The 19,933-nt window shown below is 39.3% G+C and overlaps 4 protein-coding genes across 5 annotated transcripts; 2 read left to right on the top strand and 2 right to left on the bottom strand.

Annotated features, from left to right (window-relative positions):
- Positions 1–6,675: 6,675 nt before the first annotated feature.
- On the top strand, positions 6,676–8,982 carry nr2c2ap (nuclear receptor 2C2-associated protein). Its single transcript, XM_020632144.3, has 5 exons — positions 6,676–6,801; positions 6,959–7,049; positions 7,699–7,804; positions 7,969–8,036; positions 8,402–8,982. The coding sequence occupies exons 1-5, from the start codon at positions 6,764–6,766 to the stop codon at positions 8,522–8,524; spliced, it is 426 nt and encodes a 141-aa protein (XP_020487800.2). The 5' UTR covers positions 6,676–6,763; the 3' UTR covers positions 8,525–8,982.
- On the bottom strand, positions 8,812–10,860 carry rfxank (regulatory factor X-associated ankyrin-containing protein). The gene is made up of 9 exons (XM_065955904.1): positions 10,649–10,860; positions 10,454–10,561; positions 10,171–10,281; positions 9,988–10,053; positions 9,804–9,904; positions 9,577–9,702; positions 9,378–9,444; positions 9,204–9,284; positions 8,812–9,125 (listed from the first exon to the last, which is right to left on the bottom strand). The coding sequence occupies exons 2-9, from the start codon at positions 10,551–10,553 to the stop codon at positions 9,073–9,075; spliced, it is 705 nt and encodes a 234-aa protein (XP_065811976.1). The 5' UTR covers positions 10,554–10,561; positions 10,649–10,860; the 3' UTR covers positions 8,812–9,072.
- A 47-nt stretch (positions 10,861–10,907) lies between these two features.
- borcs8 (BLOC-1 related complex subunit 8) lies at positions 10,908–15,162 on the top strand. Of its 2 annotated transcripts, XM_020632169.3 has the most exons (6): positions 10,908–11,087; positions 11,271–11,383; positions 12,178–12,242; positions 12,336–12,443; positions 12,903–12,994; positions 14,421–15,162. In XM_020632169.3, the coding sequence occupies exons 1-5, from the start codon at positions 11,051–11,053 to the stop codon at positions 12,970–12,972; spliced, it is 393 nt and encodes a 130-aa protein (XP_020487825.1). In that variant the 5' UTR covers positions 10,908–11,050; the 3' UTR covers positions 12,973–12,994; positions 14,421–15,162. The 2 variants fall into 2 exon arrangements, with proteins under 2 accessions (XP_020487825.1, XP_020487826.1); XM_020632170.3 differs by lacking the exon at positions 12,903–12,994.
- tmem221 (transmembrane protein 221) lies at positions 12,553–16,953 on the bottom strand. Its single transcript, XM_020632168.3, has 3 exons — positions 16,341–16,953; positions 14,950–15,035; positions 12,553–14,166 (listed from the first exon to the last, which is right to left on the bottom strand). The coding sequence occupies exons 1-3, from the start codon at positions 16,640–16,642 to the stop codon at positions 13,625–13,627; spliced, it is 930 nt and encodes a 309-aa protein (XP_020487824.1). The 5' UTR covers positions 16,643–16,953; the 3' UTR covers positions 12,553–13,624.
- Between the last annotated feature and the right edge of the window lie 2,980 nt (positions 16,954–19,933).

The following is a 19,933-nucleotide window of genomic DNA, read 5'->3' on the forward strand; positions in this document are numbered from 1 at the left end:
TTTATCTGTCTAGACAAGGAGAAGAACTAACACTCTGTATCCCAGCAAGCTTGCCCATGAACCCACCTCTCATTCTCTTCATCTCGTTGTCTTACTATATTTACAGCAACACACCTTATGAACATGAGCAGCCGAGCATCAGAGCAGCACTTCACACACGCTCCCTCATCCTCCTACTCCTCCTTGGTGATCTTCAAAGTAAGAAGAGTCATACACTATGTCAAAGTGCCATGGCATCCATAGACTCTTTTCTGAGTGATTTTTCTAAAAATCAAAAATCGATAGAATTCTCATTAAGGACCTCATATTTGCATTATGACTTGGTGTGTATACAGGTGAAAGGGTCAAGTGTGTCTCACATGTGAGTGTTGTTGACAGCATCAGGTAAGTTGTTATAGTGTAGCTCAGCGTATGTCAGTGGATGCAAACAAAATTGACTTTCTGTATGTTGATGGGATTAGATGCTGCTTGTTTGCACTGCACTGTTTGTGTGTGTATGTTGACGTGTTTTGCTGCTGCCTGATAAGCTGCTTTTTCATTCTGTGCAGACAGCTGTAATTGGAGCAGAGCATGAGGAGAGGGGGCCAGCAGTCGAAAGAACCCACAGGCTGAGAGATGAAGAAACATTACATGTGGAGAATGTTTGGGAGATTTATTCTGATTATGTTGCAATTGGGGTAGGGTGGGAGAACGGCCGGGGTTTAGATTTCTGGGGATCGGAGTTGTAAGTCTGTAACTATGGCAACAGCATAATTGTTCTGGGTCAATTCAATTGATCCCCCAAGATCACCCTCTCAATCTGCTATGAGAGTCGTCCTGTTTTAATGGCCGCCATAAGTGTCTGTCTGATTTCCATTACAATGCATTTCAGACTGTTTTACTGTCAATTCGGAGCCTCCCCCCCCCCCGGTATACCCACCACAGGGGAGATAAACTCAGCAGACAGGTGTCTTCTGTGAAAAATGACTATTTATTTTGGAAATCATCCATTGTGTTCAGTGAAATTGAGTGAGCCCATTGTCCAATATTTGGACAGAATCGAGTAAGCTGATTTTCTTTTTTTATAGTTTTTATTACACCAATGTTATTATGCAGCATGATTGCTATTTTCATGAGAAACCAAATAGAAAGGAAAGAGCTGCAAAAAAGCTCATCCATCCACCTGCAATGAGATAAGAAATGACATCACTTTTAAAATAATTGAGCTCCAGCATTGCATTTTAACTAAAGGTTACCTCAGAGTATCCGAAAGCAACAGCCTATAGTCTTTATATCTCCAGCAGAGCTGATAAGCGGCAGCTCTTCAGACATTATGATCAGGTCAGGCAGTATGAAGACATCTGCCGGTTGGTCAAACACACTTTGTCCTTGTTTAAATCTAATGAACTACTGTGTCAAAAACGTAATGAGTTATCCATCAGGAGCTCCATCCATCTGAGGTCATCCTGACAGAGAACACACTCAGAGATTTACTGTATTGCACAGACAGCACAAGTAACCTAGTCATTGATGCAGTGAGGATTACCATAGTGCAATGATGGCAGGAAGGTAGAAGCAGGAATCCAAAGAAGTGATCCACTCAGTTAATTGCTTGGCTAACTGGAACTGATGTACAACCATTCAAGCTTTTGAATCAGATGTTTGCTTTTAAAACACTTGCAAACAGTGACAGGAACGCAACATGAATGAATATGGCTATTAAAAGTCACATTAAAGATTTTGTATCTCTGTAGGTAAAGACAGGTCAGAGGATTTAACTGAATTTTGCTGCTGTCAGTCATTACAAGGCAGATAAGAGATTTTATTCTGCTGGTTTATCTTTAATCAAACTAATGCACACATCATTTACAGAATATGAAGATACACTAGACAATAATACTGAGAAGAATATTCCTCAAGGAAACTTTATGGTTTTGAAAACAGAAATTAAGCTCAGAAAGTAACATAAAGCCAAACTACCACACTTCAGACATTTTATTTTTCTGATAATAAAATTACGATGTTTATGCATGTCTTCAAATAAAATTGGAGCTCAGAGGAAAGTAATGTTTTTATGTTGTTTTTTTTTTGTCTCTTGTAGCTTCTGCAAATCACCTCAGACACAGGCCATTTCCTCTCACTCTTTACGAACTATAAAAACATTCGGGATGGTAACCTGAATGGTAAATACTTAACTGAGACACGGCATAACATAAGACCCATCAACTCTTCTGCCTCCTTGTCTTTGTTTGTGGGTTGATTAATGAACCTTTATATAGAACTAATGCTGAGGCTGCACTACATCTCAGAGTATTTTCTACTCTTTAACAGACCATGGAGTTTTAAACAGCAAGGTAGAAATGAAACAGAACTTTGATACAAAAACGCATGTATACTTTAATGACCAAAACATCCAATTGTTTTCATTTTCCCCTTGATTCAATAATGGCAGAGGAAAACTAAGAAGAAAATATGAGCTAGAGAAGAGGGATGAGTAGCACTGATCAAACTGACAGTCTGTGGTATTTCTAATTTGAACATTATTTCATGCCCCTGGTATCATTATCATTTCAATTGAGATTAATTTTTGTATTGTATAAAATAGTATACAATATGTAACTTTGGGTAAGTTATATCTTCAAATGTCTTGTTTTATCGAAGGGCAAAAACTTAAGTAGCAAAATGTCCCATTTGATTAACTGGATCCTGACAATGACTGGCATAATTGATAGATAATAGATCACTTCATCTGATGTCAGACACAGAAACAGTCTTTCACAGAACTGTATATTTTCTGTCTAATGTTATTGATTCTTCCAGCAGCTTTGAGTTATGAGCGGTAATGAGCAGTGTGCTGGGCTTCTTCTATAGCAGTACAGTTTAAAGAGAGCACATGAGAGACAATTCTTGGCTTTCTTTGTTGCTCATTTCTCTGCTTATTTCTCACTCTGTTGTTGTTTTTCTTTTTATAGACGACACAGTCACATCTGTTATGGATGCAAAAAAACACAACACATTAGCGATTTGATACATCATGTCGAACTATTCAGCATGCACAAACACCTTGTTTGACATTTTAAAACAGTGTATTATGAATATACCACGTTATATTTAGAGTATGAAAAGTAAAAGCAGCTAAAATATTTGATGTCCAGTCAACAATAATGTCAGTAAAATATGTGATGTCTTATATGGTACTTTAGCGTTATGTAATGTTGGTCATTATAATAATAGCATTTGGCCTTTTGTCAAAGTTGTAACATAAAGAATTTGAAAACTCTGTGCCATTTGATGGTGTCTGCTGGATGACATTTTGGTCGTTAGCGATGCACCCTGCTGCTTTCTAACTGATGGAGTTTTCATAAGCTTTAGCACTCTTTGCCGTTGACCCTGAAAAAAGTGAACATTGAAATTGATTATGTGGAAAATACACATACTATCTGATGCAGCAGATGTTAAGACAAGTAAAATATAAAGTGTTATACACCCATAATGGACTTCTTTTGTAGACATCAAGCATAGCATTGAGGAATGTATGGAATGGCATCTTGAGAGAGACTTCATCTGTCATTTCATTATACTACTCAACATGATAAATGAGACTTAGACCAGTCAAAGGGACAGCACAGAGGGAGAAATCTGGAGAGTGAGTCTGATTTAAATCAGTTGTCACTTCTGAAAATTGGTCGACTTGAACAAACCATCTTCAATGAGAAACTAATGGTGGAAGAAGGCCATCACTGTAAAATGCTGATCTTTGAGCTAACGGACCTTGTGCAGATATTCCTACAGTACAGATTTTTAATGAAATAGTTCCTGCATGGTTCCCTTCATAACTTCTTCAAAGACACATTTTGTTACCCCCAAATACCCCCAGCGGTGGAACCAATTAGGAATTTACTCTCAATTACATTTAATGTGTGAATTCCTTTACCCAATGTTGACTAATGATGTGTCCAGACAAGAAGCTCCTGTAGTGAAAACAGTCATTCATAAGTAGGACTATTCACACAATGAATTGTTATCTATGGTTATTCTCTCCACACACAAAAAAAACAAGGAAATTATAATATTTTCATATAACTTTTAAGTCTTTGCTACATCTGTGATCTCAAGGCTTCTCCTCTCAACTCAGTTTTGATTTCAGCGTGTGTTGTTGCACTGACAGACTGATATTTTATTCAGTCTGCACTACATCACATCACAGCTGTCTTATGACAGTTTCAAGCAGCTTATTAACAGCAGCAGTCAGCTTTATTAGCTCTATGAATAATAAATGGGGCACAACGCCATTCTAGTCGACGATTTTAGCTATGAGGCATGTTTGCTTTGCCATGAAAGGGAACAATTTTCTAGTGTCCGGGTAAGACCATTGAGTTCTAGCAGCTGGTCTGTCAATGTGTGTGTGATATAGCACAACTACTCTAATGAGCTTCTTTTTCTTTATGTACCACCTTAAATCAAGTTGATAAGAAGCACCTACATGAAAAGCCAACATTATAGCTGGTATGGCTGCTTGCTTCATGCCTGAATGCTATGGTATCATCTGCTCACTGAACTAAACCTACAAAACCTGTTCTAGGTTCTAGGGGGACTACAGCCTCCATACATGGGGTGCGCGCACTAACCACTCCACCACCAGTGCCCCAAGGAATGATAAGATTTAAGAGACATAATACATCCTTTCTTCCAAGGGTCAAGTACAGCGACATTTCTCTAAACAGTGGTTTCTCTAAAATGCTCTCTCCTGGAGGAGTGTTTTCTTTTTATCTTCATCCCCTAAGGTGTCTGTTGAACCGTGAAAACTCCATCATGTATCCCTCCCTGATGGAGTAAGTAAATACACAGCTCTATCAGTCAGCCCCTCCCCTTGTGATCATCAGAATCCTGATATTTTTTTCTAAATGAGATAATCAGAGGGGTAAGAGCTGGAGGCAGCCATATGGGCTCGACAGCTGCACAGCTCCGTCCACTATTTAAATTTTATATCTTACTGATTAATCTTCACAGATGATTGTTTACAGAATCTTTGCCAATGTTACCATCGTATTAGTCATATTATCCTGTGATTTCAACATCCAGACTTTTCGTTACCTTCTGCTTTTATGCCTCACCAGATGTTCTGTGTTACAAAGGGGAGTTAACAGTTTTTCATTCAGTGTCAGTGTCCCTTCTAAAGCTGATGATAGGGGCATCTGGGAGAACTCTGGAGAACAGTCACTTTATAATAGGTTAAGAGTTTCTTTTTTTTTTCGCCATGCCACAAAATGAAATCTGACTTGAAGGCTGCTTTAAAGATGTAAGCTGTCTTGAAGTCCTATTTCTTTACGTCTTTGGCTCATATCGTGGTCATTCCTCCCAAAACTTCCTCAGAGTTGCAGATGTGTGTAAGTCTCTCAAACTGACCAAAAGGTATATTTTCCATCAGTCAAGGAGAATGGAATCTGTCTGTCCTCAAACAGTGTTGGTCGGTCCGTTTTATCAGTTAGATCTTAGCTACACCTTGAGATTATTAACAGGCCACAGGAGTACAAAAAACATGGCACCTTTATGGAACCAGCAAACATTATCCTACCAGCTTGTTTCAGCTCATCAGGGTGCCAGTTGGAGTCCAAAATAACTTCTTGCCAGAATCTGAGTAACAAGGCAAAATAACTGGCTTTTTCTGATTTGTAACTCTACAACCCCAACCATGATTTACAACACCTCACAGTCATTCTCATATATGGGACATAACTTTTTTTAAGAAAGCATAAAATTCCAATTCTGTATTCATTTCTAACAATTGACAGGGGAATTAAAACCTGCAGCATGAGTCAACATTGTAATGTAATTGCTGGCTACAAACTTTATTTTTTTAGTTACATGTTTGAGCAGGGTTTAGATCTCCTCTCTTATGTGTTGTTCCATTGTCACATTTGTCTTGTAATCTGTGTGTCATGATGGAGGTCGATCTTGCTGGCTGTAAACAAATCTACCTACGGGTACAAATAACCTGTAAAAGTAACCTGAACCTGAACCTGAACCTGAACCTGAAACTCAAAGTATGGGGAAGGTTGGGTACATGTAACTACCCAGTCACTCTCCCCCAGCCCCATGTGCAATTTTCACAATGGCTGGGCTTCATCAGATTTAGTCTTTTAGACCCATTGATTATCTGCAGTGAGGAGACACTGTGACAAAGTCCAGCAGGAACTCTCCATCTGCAATAAGCCAAATAGCCTACTCTATCTCCCTTACTCACAAACACACAAACATACATATTTTTCCCTATATGAAGGCTAGCTGCTTTCCTAATAAGGCAACATTGTCACTAATAAAATCAGTAAAACTCAAGCTATTAAGGATTATTCACTCAACTGTGTCAACAGGATTATCAATCATCTGTGACAACAAAACATTGGCAGTATCAATAAACCATAGTCTGCTAAATGAATTGTAGAATTGTAGTAGTTTTATTTTGCTTATCAACACACTTTTTATATGGTCCAGAGTCCATAGTCCCCAATTCTTAATCTTACTATGTTTATCGACCTGACGTGTGTCCTTTAATTTAATATTTTTATGCAGTGAATACTTAACGTTGAGTCGTCGGGATCAGCGGTAAAGATGGAAATAATCCTCAAGTTTCCTCATAATATTTCATGTTTTAAAGGAACGTGACCCCCATCTGGTGGTGAAAATAGAAACAACAGCTTATGGGTGTCACTGTCGTAAAACAGGCCTACACCTCGTTGTTGCTACGGTTGCCGCTTCCGCTTGACGGCAATGTGTGTGACTCGGCATGGCGTCCTCATTGGTTTGTAGTGAAACTCAAATCAGGTAAAGACAAAACTGAACATGCAAAAAAATGATGTGTTAAGACATCGCTTGTGAAAGTAACGACGGAACGACTCGTGTTTTGCTGTAGCGTTGTATTAACCTCATGTTGTTACCTAGTAGAGGTGTAAACTAACATGTTGTGTCACCTCCCTACCAGGGTTAGTTCAGTGTTAAACAGGGATGTGAAGCAATATGGAAAGAAGTTCATGTTTGACTGCAATGAAGAGACTTGCTGGAACTCAGACCAGGTAACACAACAGCTGTGTCACAGGCTCACATGTTTACTATTAGGCTACAGTGTGTAAAACCGTCTATGTTTATAGTGTAAATACAGTTAAAAATACATGGGATCAACATACTTCGTTGTTGTATACCAAAGGAAAATTAAAATAAAGATACAGCATCTTCGGAATGCCAAGTAAAACTCACACAGCATACACTTTAAACCCTCATAAAATGCTTTAATTATCACTCCCTTAATTTAAAAGTAAGAGTTTGTCCTGAGTGTGTTTCCCCTCCATCAATCATTTCTCTAAGTATTTGTCGAGATTGCAGATTATGCTTTGCATTGTGAGAGAACAGTGTGTACAGCATGCTAAAAAAGTTTTTCCACGGCACATTCATTGTTTTGAGTATAACTAATTTAGTCAATTTCTGATCATACTTTATATGCGAAGCCTATGTAGCTGCAACAGAGATACACAAATGTGCTTATGAAACTTAAAGACATCTTATTAGCCCCTGGGTGTTATGTATTTAAACTTAAATTGACTCATAATCTTCATAATTTGAATATCGTCCTGTACATTTTTTTTAATGTGTTTTACAAGCTGCTATAAACAGATTGCCTGCAGTGAGATTAATAACGTTGTTTGTATTGTAAATTATGTTTAACAGGGTGAATATCAGTGGGTGTCTCTGGAGTTCCCCCAGCCTGTCAAGGTGTCAGAGCTAAAGCTCCAGTTCCAGGGCGGCTTCTCAGCAAAAACTTGCAGGCTAGAAGGTAAAACCTACAGATTTCTTACTGCACGACTTAAATTGATAGTCTACAGTGAGATATCTACAGGGTTCTAGTTTCAGTTCTTCATTTCTGTTTCAGACTAGATGATGTGTGTGACATGATGACGAGATGATGTAAAAGTATTTCTTAACTTGTGCTTTCTGCAGGTTGTCCTATAGATGGAGACTTTACACCAATCAGCCATTTTTATCCAGAGGACAACAACTCTCTTCAGATATCCTTTGTTCTTTCTCTTAAAGGAGAATTTAAGTTAAAGTGGCTACATTCTCCAGTAGAAATATCTTATTAACTACTTCAATAATGCAAAGAATAGTTAACCAATGAAAATGTGCACCGTTAAAAATTAAATTAAACATACATTGTATTCAATACAATCTGCATCAGTAAATTAAAACATTTAGTGTACTTAGTCAGTGTACTTTGGGCTAATTGCATAAGCTGAAGCTGCACCTGCCACTGTAGGAACACACAGTGTTCCCTGTGACTGTTGAGGATGGTTTAAATAAGTATCCAACAATATTTTCCTGGACCTGCTTTTCATTATTACCATGCTTATCTTGTTCTTAACTCCACACCCACAGCTTTCCCATACAGGAGGCCCCTGCAGTGGACAAAGTTAAAATAATGTTTGAGAATAGTGCTGACTTTTTTGGGAGAATTATTGTTTATTCCTTAGACGTCCTGGGGGGAAAAGCTTCGTGACCATTTATTATCCTCTCATGAGAGAGGAAATGACCCCAGAGTAAAGCACAGGACGGTGGGGTGGCACATCTGTACTGCCACCTCATGAACTGATGTGAATGTGGCCTTTTTTGGTATCGACTCTTGAGGGATCTGTCAAGACTTCTCACTTCTTATAACACAAACCCAGAAGGTTTGATATGCAGCCTGACGCTGAGTTATAATGGAACATTTTACGGATTTCATCCCACTCTCTATGCTTACGTATTTGCCTTTAAATTAATGTACCATTCCACTGACACATAAGGTATGAAAAATATATTTTTATTAAAATGTGTTTTCAGACCTTTGCTTTTCTTCAGCCAAACTAAAAAAAAAAAATCTGCTGCACAACTTTTGTATTTTAGTCCTTGTTTGTTCATTGGGATGCATATAAATGGAATATTCTTTTCATTAAAAAAAAGTTTACTCAGTGTAAATCTCTGCATGAGGGCTGCTTTTATCAGACTGACTTGTTACTGCAACAGATGACTCTGTCTTCACACCAAGTAGATCTGAGATCAGTGGTGTCATGTTGGTTGCTTGTAGAGTTTCAGAATATGATCCTCCAACACTTTCTGGACTAGGAGACAAAACGAAACTGTTAATTCAGTACTTAAAACATTTGTTAATCTAACTGCTATAAGAAGACAATACATACTCTTTTTGTGTCCGAGGGCAACAGCTAAGGCCATTGGACTGTACCCAGAGTCAGACTCGATGGTCATGTCTGCCCCTTTGGCTGCAAAAGAATACAGTTAAGGCTAGTAATTACACTAACTGATAATGCTGTGAAGCTTCAAATGATTTTACATCATACATAACTGCAGCTTACCTAAAAGTGTTTCAACACATTTGATGTGGTTCCCGCGAACAGCATAAAGAAGAGGAGTACCACCATTCTGTGATTCAAGCAAAATCAATACTAATTATAAAAAAAAAACTTGATACACTATAAAGACATGTGTTATCTGACTGGTTTGCCATAATTGATAAATGTCATGAACTGTCAGACGTAGAAAGTCATTATGTACCCAGTCATAAGTGTCAATGTCTGCTCCATGTCTGAGGAGAGTCTCCACAATGTCCACATAACCTCCAGAGCTGGCTAGTGTCAGGGCACTCTCTCTCTCCCTGGCTATTGTTTTAGGGTCTGCCCCCTTAATACAAAAAGAAAAAAAAACATCAGATATCAGTGAGATGCTGCTTTTCTATTCTTAAAAACACATGCTGACTTTATGGCAAGTTGTTTATTTCTAACCTTTTCCAAGAGAAAATCCACCATTGCTTTCTCTCCGAATGCAGCTGCCCAGATTAAAGGCGTAAAGCCCCGCTCATCCTGTTTGCTCAGCAGCGAACTGTCTGCAAAAAATAAAAGGACAAGGCATTTGATTAAGATTGTGTTTTACAGCATGGGGTCTGACAGTGACATCCAGACTTCTCACCTTTACTCAGGTGTGTGGCCACTTGTGAAACCTCGCCTTGTGCTGCCAACTGATGTATCGACAAAGCTGAAGGAAAATACATCTTTGTGACTCCGTATGAAAATGTGTCATAAAAAAACTAAAAAAAAACACTTTTTAAAAAGACTATCATCAGAACATCTTGAGTACATCTTCAGTACTCACCGTCTAATGTTGCTGGCAGTACTGTAATCTCATTCCCACGCTGCTTGTTGGTCAGGGTAGTTGAGTGTTTGTACAAACCATCTTCATCCGTATCCATGTTCTCTGGAGACACTGGACCCGCCGCATGACCCACAACCATTTTAGTGGAATAACAATATTCACTGTAACTTATTATTTTAAGACTAAAGACATCGAATCACTCCGTAAAACAAAGTGTTTTAAGAGATTGATCACAAATTCTTGCATTAGGCTACTTGTTTAAAATATTGCACAGGCAGCCTACCATTGGATCCCTCCTCTCTAGACTCGGAGGGACAAGTATTGGCGATAGATGGCTGAATATTTCGGCCATCTGCAACCTCTTCATCACCTTCGGCCTCCATACTCGCTGCTATTAAAACCAAGATTACATAGTATAAGCATTTAGAAAAAACAAAGCCACACAAAGTTTATAAAGGATATTACACAGTCAACTCACCACATCCAGCCACAAAGTCCAATCTGCGTTAACTTCCTTTCGAGAAAACTGAAAGTAAATTATTCTATATCACCCGATGGACCTTGCTGGCCACCGAAATGAACCAAGATGACACAAATCATCGCTCGGTTGTTTGGCTAATCATTCAATTCCATTAGTCTCCCAAAACAAAGTGAAAACACGTTTCCTTTAACCAACCCGACGTTTCGCGGCATGTGGTACTATTTGAAAAAAAACAGAAGAACTAGTTTTCAGTCAATCGATATTTCTGTCCGGAATGTTTTCGTTGTGGCACATGACAACGAAAACACGGAACAAGACAGAATCAGCTGACACGGCTCGCCTGCAGCTGCCGCTTTGTATTGTTCACAGTTTACTGCCTGTTTTTAACCAGTTTGCATTATGGAGGACCAAGAGATGCAACTTAAAGTCAGACGAGGTAAACATGAACTTAGTAAATCTGCTCGCAACTTACCTCATTGTTGTTGTTGTTGTTAGGTTGCAATTTTAGCTGTCTTTAGCCACTAAGCTAATGCTAGGGCCACAGTCCACGCTTCTTTCACCATTTTCCTATCAAAGGCTGTGTATGCCATGCATTTGACTTTATTGTTGAATCCTCTAGTGACTGACAAATTCACGGAGAGCATGTACGTCCTGGCCAACGAGCCGTCAGTGGCTCTGTACAGACTGCAGGAGCACGTCCGCAGGTCCCTGCCTGAGCTGGTGCAGCACAAGGTATTCACCATGTACTTCAAAGATTCAGTGTCTTAAAGTGACTCAGTCTCAACCTCAAATGTTTTAAATCAGTTAACAGCGACGTCCACAGAGTCACACTGATAATGATCAGTTATTCATCAGACTAAAACATGACCCTGTCTTTCTTTGGGACTTTGCGTCAATGAGTCAAACCTGCTTCATGGCCTTCACGCTTAAAAGGCATTTTTTTCTGTCTTTCTTAGACAAGATGTTGTGGTTCAACTTTATTTTTTGTTCTTTGTGTTGTGCCGCTTCTTAATCTTAATTTTGAGCCAAAATTATGCCAACATTAAATGCACAGGGAGTGTCTCTGATTGAAGCCTGCCTTTATTTGTCAAATACATGCATTTGTCTTAATCCAGTCAAAAAGATCCTTGCTTGTGTTGTACTTACTCTCTGATGTACCTCGCTTTGGATAAAAGCATCTGCTAAGTGAATTGTAGAATAACACCAGACCAGTAAAAGGGACTGGGCCTTAAATTTAGAATGGGCCTTTATTTGACGTTTTACAGTATTTTGTTTCTTTCCATCATCTAAAGCCCTTCTCTTTGTGCTTGAAGTTGTTTTTAAATTAGAAGGAAAAACATGAGTCATGAAAACTTTGTGTTTGGTGATAAAACAAAGTGCTTTGTTGTCCATAACTCTTTCTGTTATGATAATAATATTAGGAGTATACTGTAGTTTCCAAAAACAACACAACCACTGATGTGATAATAAAGTTCCACTGATCCCCTGCATATTAATGAATATATCTGCTGTCATTCAATACATAGACGGACATGCAAAGCTGGGAGGAACAGAGTCAAGGAGCCATTTACACTGTAGAGTATGCATGCAGGTAAGAGACGCTTAAGGCTTGCACATTGGAGGATTTCCACCTCCCTGCTCTTTTGACTGTTAACACTTTCATTGTTCTGTTGGGATTTTGCAGCGCTGTAAAGAGCATGACAAACAGCAGCTTGTATTTCAAAAACATTGACGGCCTCCTCCGTCAAGCCATCAGCATGAAGGAACAGATCAGTAACTCCCAAAGTCGCAGGTAGGAGGCAGCCCTGGCCTGAACATCTTGATCTTTACTAAACTCAATAACTTAAAGAGCGAGAGAATAAGAGGATGTTGCTTCTTAAGCCATGTCCCGCACCCACCATAAAACATTCACACACAAAAATCACACACACACGTATTTATTTTTTAAGTAAAATGAGAGAAATCAGTCAATCTGTGTGGAGTTTAATGTTGTTTGTATTCATTCTTTGCTTCACATCATACATTTGTGCATGTTTTACCTTTGCTTTCATTGGTCTGTTTTCCTCCCTCACTTATGATCATTTGTATTTTTTTATATTTGGAGCTTTAACTTTTTTTATTTTACTTTATGCCAATTATTTCCCCAATAACTTGCTTGTTCTGAGCTCCTTGTAGGTAATTCTGGATTCATGTTTTCTGTTTTTTGATTTTCTGTGTGGTTCTTTCATTTCTCAATGACACCTGCATGAAGCTTAAGTGATGTGACCCCCTTACCCAGTCCCCTTGTCTCTGCTTCACATCCCCCATCCACTTCCTCATGACCTCAGCACAGAGGTGTCCAAGGTTAGTTCTTCCTCCAGACATGATATTGTCACATTCAGAACGTTTTTTTGTCTTTTTCTTTTCTTCAGTTGTTGAAATGTACAACTAAATGACATTTGAAGTGAAATATATATTTTTTTAAATATTATGTTATTGTCTTATTGAGGTATACAATATCCTACTTTAAATCTGAATTATCTGTTCTAAAATTGATTTCAGGTTGATATGAAATATACAAACAACAAAACAAATGTGCACACTGTGCTCAAATATTTGGCAAAAAACAGCAGAGTAACGTATTTACATTATTACAATGAAAGCTATACATTTGGGGGAGCGATAATTGGGTCAGAATTTGTGTTTACAATTAAATTAAAATCAAGTTTCATTTATACAAAACACTACAAATTACACAAAGTGGTGCTCAACATGTTCAAAACAAATTAAGAATGCTTTATCATTTGAAAAGTATAGCCACTGACAAAAAATTGGGTGTGTTTCAATTTCTATCTATGTTGACTGCAAGCAGTCAGGATACACTTGCTGAGGGTAATAAGGAAGCAAGTTACAGTTCTGCATCTGTTTGAGATGACACTTGTGGTAGCAGCTTGTCTCTCACGTTCTGTAGCCACATGCTCAGCTTCTTTCTTGTCACACGAGAGTGGAGTCTTTTGCTGTTATCCCTGTTTTGCGGGCGAGGACACTCCTCATCTCACTGTTGACCCCATTCCAAGGTTTAGCCTGGGCCTGCAGGAAACCAGATTCAGTTGATATGGTCCTATGCATTCTGGGACCACTGCCTCCACTGCTGTATCCTTCTTTATCGCTGGTGAGGCCCTGGGAACCTCTATCTGGAGAGTACTGCGGTTGCTGGTATTTTTCTCGCTGTCTCGGGTTACTATATTGAGGGTAGGTCATTGGATGCTGGAGGTGAGATTCGCTCCGGTGTATTCGCGGTTTGTCCACGCCGATCTTGAGCTCGCAGGGTCGGGAGAGAGGTTTAGGGCTATTCCCATTGTCGTTCTCGTAATGAGTGCCGAGGTGTTCTCTCTTGTATTGCTTTGCACCGCAGGAAGCTTTGACCAGCGAGTGGGTCACTACGAACAGAAGGATTAGAATCCCAAAAGAGAGTACACAAGCACTTGCAATGCCGGTCTCCACCTCAAATACCAGGAGCATAAAGATGGACATAGCTGTGAAGGAAGAGAATAAAGGGGTTAAAACTGAGGATTTGGGAACACATAATACCTATCAAAGATCTTTTGTCAGATATTGTGTGAAACTATATTGGGCCCTTACAACTTAAATACCTCATAAAAAATTGATTTATTTTGGGGAAATTTTATAAACTTGTTGTTACACTTATTTTTTGTACTGTAATTCACTTCTTCAGGATTAGTAACCTTCCAAGTCATGAAATTTGATCTTATTTTCTCTTTACCTCTAGGAAAAGGACTATGGACTCAGGCCCTCATAAAGAAGGGGGAGAAAAGCACAGCTCAGGGATGTGACGTGCCCTTCTGAGCTGCTGGTGTTGCTTCTATGGTCCCTTACTCAACTTCCTCTTGATTGAGCCTGAAGTAAGGTCTTAAGGGCAACACCTCCTCATCACAATGGAGTGGCTGCCTCCAGTGACCCCCGCCGGTGCAAGCCGCTCAGTGGAACAGAGCACCAGAGCACTGCCAGGCCTGGCATTAAAAATACTTCAAGTCATGGACGCTGCTCAAAGAATGCATTGTTCTCTTGGACTCACTGGACGGACCAGGGAGAAAGTAGTCGAGCTGTTTTCGCCTACCCGGTTTAAATCCAACGTTTCGCTAATGTATTGGACGTTGTGTTTAGATTTCTGAGAAAGACTTAAAGTTCCCTGCAATCATATTAGAAAAGTTTAACATGTACTTATGGTAAACAAACTAATTTTCCAGTGTCTTAATCATTCAGAATCGTTTTTTTTCCCTCCACAATATTGTTCTTACCAGCCAAGTAGACAGAAACTCCCAGGCAGAACAGTCCTATAGCCACATGTCGTATAGATCTGCTATCCAAAAGGAACCAGTCTGCTCTGTGGAATCAAATGTGATAGTTTAAATATCATTGCACGAGCATGTTTACACTTCAAGATTGATGCCTTGGTTGTCTCATTGGTGTATAATTGAAGATGATTTAATAAATCATCATTATTTCGAAAACTGTTTTATGTCCTTTTTTTTTTACTTTGCAAAAAACTTTTTCATGGTCTCAACTTTTAAGTTTTCCCAACAGAACTTCAAGTCCAGAAACATTTAGATTTTTGATTATTTGGTTAAGTAGAAATACAAGTGTATTTTGTTTAGCTCATTGTTATTCCCCTTTCCTTGGAATGTGTCCTCTGTCAGAAGGGAGGTCTTGGGGTATGTTGTTGGATTTGTAAAGCGACGTGGGAAAAAGCCAGCTACAGGCCGTGTGCTGAGTGCATAATGAGACGCTGGCCATTGTTTAGATGGGATTCATAGGGGGTGAGAGGTGGGGGTCGACCAACAACACTGAAGTACCGGCCTCTGCACTCTGACACATAAGGAAGGCCTCTTCTGATGCTTCTGAAACTAAGTTTAAAAAAAAACAAACTTAATATAGCCAACCAGGATCTTCTGTGGTCTACAGAGAACAATTCAAGAAGATTGTGTGAGCATGGGCAGAAACACTTCACAGTTAAATTGTTTTCCCCATTTAGCAACAAGTGTTTATTGAATGATACGAATCAAAAATGTGGTGTTACAGCCTTCTACTGATTCTGAATGCATTTAAAACATTATATTTTATCAAAGTAATTCCATCCTTGAAGTATATTAGAACCTTAATGCTGCTAGTTGTGTGTATTATTTTTCTCTGACTTGCCAACATATGCATGTTTACCTTTTTGTTTTGTTTTAAATTTGGGTTAATAACTTGCAGTATTCTCTCCAGGTGGCTCTTGGATGTGGCCACAAGTGACAATTCCAGGATAAAAGCTCAAATGTAATAGTCATTTAGGTTGGTTTAGTCCAGTGTTTGCTAACAGGTAACGCTGACCACTTAGGCTACTGGTCACACCAGACCAATTCAGGCAGCAGCTCCTGTGAGAATTGATTTGAGCAAGGCTGGGATTTAGTGCTTGTAAATTAATCCTTTAATGTGTTAGAGACTCTGTTGTGTAGCCTAATATTCGGTTTTTAACAGCCGTGCTGGGGTTTGCTTTCCTGTCATATTTGTGCGTATTGATATTGTATCCAGCCATTAATCAATCACAGGTGCGTTGAAGCTTTTAGAACTGACGTAACTATGGTCTATGTTTCTGAACTATTTGGATCAACAGCTGCATTAATAAAAAATTTAAAAAAAGCCTCTATACCTTTCCGTTTCGTGCTCTCCTCTGCAGACCTCTGTTGAGAAATAGCCGTGCAGCAAACACACCACCACAGAGCTGAGGTTCAGGGTGAGGGACAGAGCAGAGAGCACCGCGGAGACGGGCAGCAGGACGGCCCAGACCTGAGCTGGTATGACCGTGGAGGTGGACGGGGGAGTCTCCTTTATTGCCATCTGTTGAGACTGGAGCTGGAAAATTAAAATGACCGCTAAAACGGACATAATGGCCGATAAAATCCCTAGTAAAGACAGCACTATGAGAGACCTCTGGCTGTACTTGAGCGTCATGTTTATCCCAGATGTCCGACCGTCAGGTTTAACCAGAGTAGGCTATACAGAAAAGTTCCTTCTATAGTTGCACTTTTTAAGCCTCTTCTCCGGCGATCCTAGAAAAGTTTGGTCGCTCCGTTCGGGATGAATCGTTTCCCTCCCCAACGTGGATATTTGCAGCAGCCTAGTTTTTCCTGTTGTTGTGGAGTGCCCCGCTGCCCGGTCCGAGCATGTGATGTGCTTTAAATCCTCAGATTAAAAACTTCGCAACAACAATGGACTTTTCGCTTGGATCATCGGCAACAATGCGTTGACGTGCTCCTGGGAGAGGCACAGCTCACTGAATCAACACAAAACACCGTGAACAAAGGCTATTTAAACAGCTGCTATTCTACAACTTTGATAATAAACAAGCACCTTATTAAAATCCCGTTCATGATATGTGATTCACTAAAACAAATAAATAAATACATTTATTAGAAGTAGCCTATTGGCTTCAAGGGCCTACCCGAAACAATCAAACAAGAAACTGGCCCTCAACTAGGCTCCTTATAATAAGGAGCCAATTGGTTAGCATATATGCTCTGATGTCCTATGTTGCCTAACATTTTATAATAGCACTTCTTAAGCCATTCCAATGTCTATTTTCTAACAGTGAAGCAAAAACTGACATGCATGCACTTTAAGAAAACAAAGCAAAATCAAATATGACTCAAAGGCGCTAAAGACTTCAAGTTGTTTGGGAATATCAGGTGTACTTTACAGCTTAGTTTTGAGGAATTTGGAGCTGCAGCGACTACCTTGGCTTATCCTATTTCAATGAAAAATACCCCTTTTATTCTTAGCCCAGCTCCTCCAACGTTCTGAATCTAATTAACTACATGTTTCCATGAATACTTCCCCCCCCATGGGCGGTTCTAGGCAGGGGCCAACAGGGGCCCCCCCTGTGGCCACCCCTCCAAAAGGAAGAGCCCCCCTAATAACATACACAGTATTTGACTCAACAACCGGACTCACAATCTAGTATTAAATGCTGTTACAGACAAACAAATATAAATCATGGTATTTTTTGTTGTGGTACTTAATGATGTGCACTATTATTTGGCATAATATATTTTTTAATGTGATCATCTTTGTCTATTTTTCACCTGGGTTTAATGTTCCCCTCTGACAAAACAACTCCCCAGTTTGGCTTCCCCAGTGGTCTAGAACCGCCACTGCTCCCCCTACTTTTACTAGCCTATACTGTTACCATGGAATAGAACAAGGGAATCATCCAATATATATATATTATATTATATATCCTGATTTGCTAAAAACTCAAATGAAAGCGTTACTACTTCACATTTGACCACTGCTGGAAAGAAAACACCTTGACTTACTTTAAGTGACTTAAGAGGACTTATTGTTCCGTTAGAGGTCGGGTTAAGGTTTAGGATGGGGGGGGGGGGGGGGTGTAAAGGTGTTGACTTTATTCTGTTGAGATGTAGATAAGACTGCAGCTATAAAGGGACACAATGCGAACAATTGCTCTCACACATGTACACTGACCAGGGAGGCTATTTCTGAATTCAACAGCCTCACCACATGCTCTAAAAGGGTTGAGGCTGATCTTGTCGAAAGCAGAAGTGAGAAGTTTCAGGAAAATGAAAAAAAAAAAATGGACTTGATACGGAAAGTTCTCAAAGGCACCTTTATCTCTCTGTACTTTTCACAGTAAGGCTCTTGCCTTGTGTGGGTAATAGAAGTACTAAATGACTGTGACTGTTGCAAATCAGCCGCCGGTCTTCGACTTCATGGAACTCCCAGAGTGTTTACAATAAATGCATGAAAAATGCACTTACATTAACACCACATTGAGGAAAATATAATTTCCGCTTGGCTGCAGTTGATTAGCTTGCTTGTGTGTACAGAGGGGGATTGATGAGACCAAAGCAGGTGAATCCTGGAGGTACAGACCATGGCAGTCTGCAGGGATGTTGCTATCTATTGCATCAGGTGCACAGTTTGAGTTACCTCTCGGGGATCGCAAAGTGAGTGTGTTTGTTCACACATAGCTCTGTGTGTGTATGGCTGTGTGTAAGAGAAACAGAGTTGTTGTCCACACTTCCACAGATAATCAGTGCAAATAAATCCTCACAACATTATTTTTAGGAGTACACAGTGTCACATCCCAGAATAGTCCATAATGCAGCCCATGCAGTGATTCAGTTATTACCTCTAAATATATCTATCCAGCTGACAGCATGTCTGTTTTCTGTTAGTGTCTTAGCTTTTCATATCTGAGCATTCAATTTTTTTTTTTGTTTTTCAGTTTACATCTGTCACCCCATAACTTTTAGATACAGGCGATAAACCTACAGCAAGAGCACACTGCCAGAAATCTATATACATTTGTTTAGATGGATGATGAAATTGTTTTGTATCTTGCAGATACTGGCCCTCTCTGAGGTGTGTACAACATTTGCTGAGAATATCAGACAGTTTTGATTAAACACTGGTAAATGTGGTCTGTAACTTGTGGTGGCATTGTAGTAAATTATAGCCTGTTGCGAAGTGTTCCTGCAATCTTCCCCACAGCCCAACAGCCTGTAAGCAAAACTGTAGCTGGTTTCCGTTTATAATGTCCGGATTAAATGAAATGTATTTTCATTTGCAGTGTTAAGCCACGATGTGAGTAATGATTCTGAACCAAGAAAATAAAGATATATAAAATTTTAATATTCTCTAGGGATTTAGAGCAAAGCATTTACTGTGAGACACTGACTTCAAAAAGAAAATGGATTCATTGAATTTCTTTATTATTATTTTTTTTTTTGCGGGGGGGGGGGGTGCAAAAGTACTTGCTTTAAAGTCAAATAATGGTCCCTTTGCAATTCCTCAAATTACAGACACAAACCATGTAGGCCTACATGTACTTTATAAACCCTTAACAAGTTTACATTGTGAATAAACATTATATATCAATGCAAGACGACATGAAAATCATGCATTTACCTCTTTGATCTAAGGATGATTATTTGTTGAATGTGTCTTTATTGAAGGGTATAGTGTCACACACGCATGCTTTTGAGGGATCAATCTTAGGTGTCATAAGACTCATTCAAACAAGAAAGAATGTTCAGTGATGCATCTTATTTATTATTGGAGTCTAACATTTACTTTTTCTTACTCTAATCTATGATTGCATACCCTTTTGAGACAATGAACATGTCAACTTTAGGGGCAACTCACTCACTCACTGAATCTCTCACTTGCTCACTTACCAACTCACTTACTCACTCACTCACTCACTCACTCACTCTCTCA

The sequence above is a fragment of the Labrus bergylta genome, chromosome 6 (assembly GCF_963930695.1).
Source record: "Labrus bergylta chromosome 6, fLabBer1.1, whole genome shotgun sequence".
Classification (NCBI taxonomy): Eukaryota; Metazoa; Chordata; class Actinopteri; order Labriformes; family Labridae; genus Labrus; species Labrus bergylta.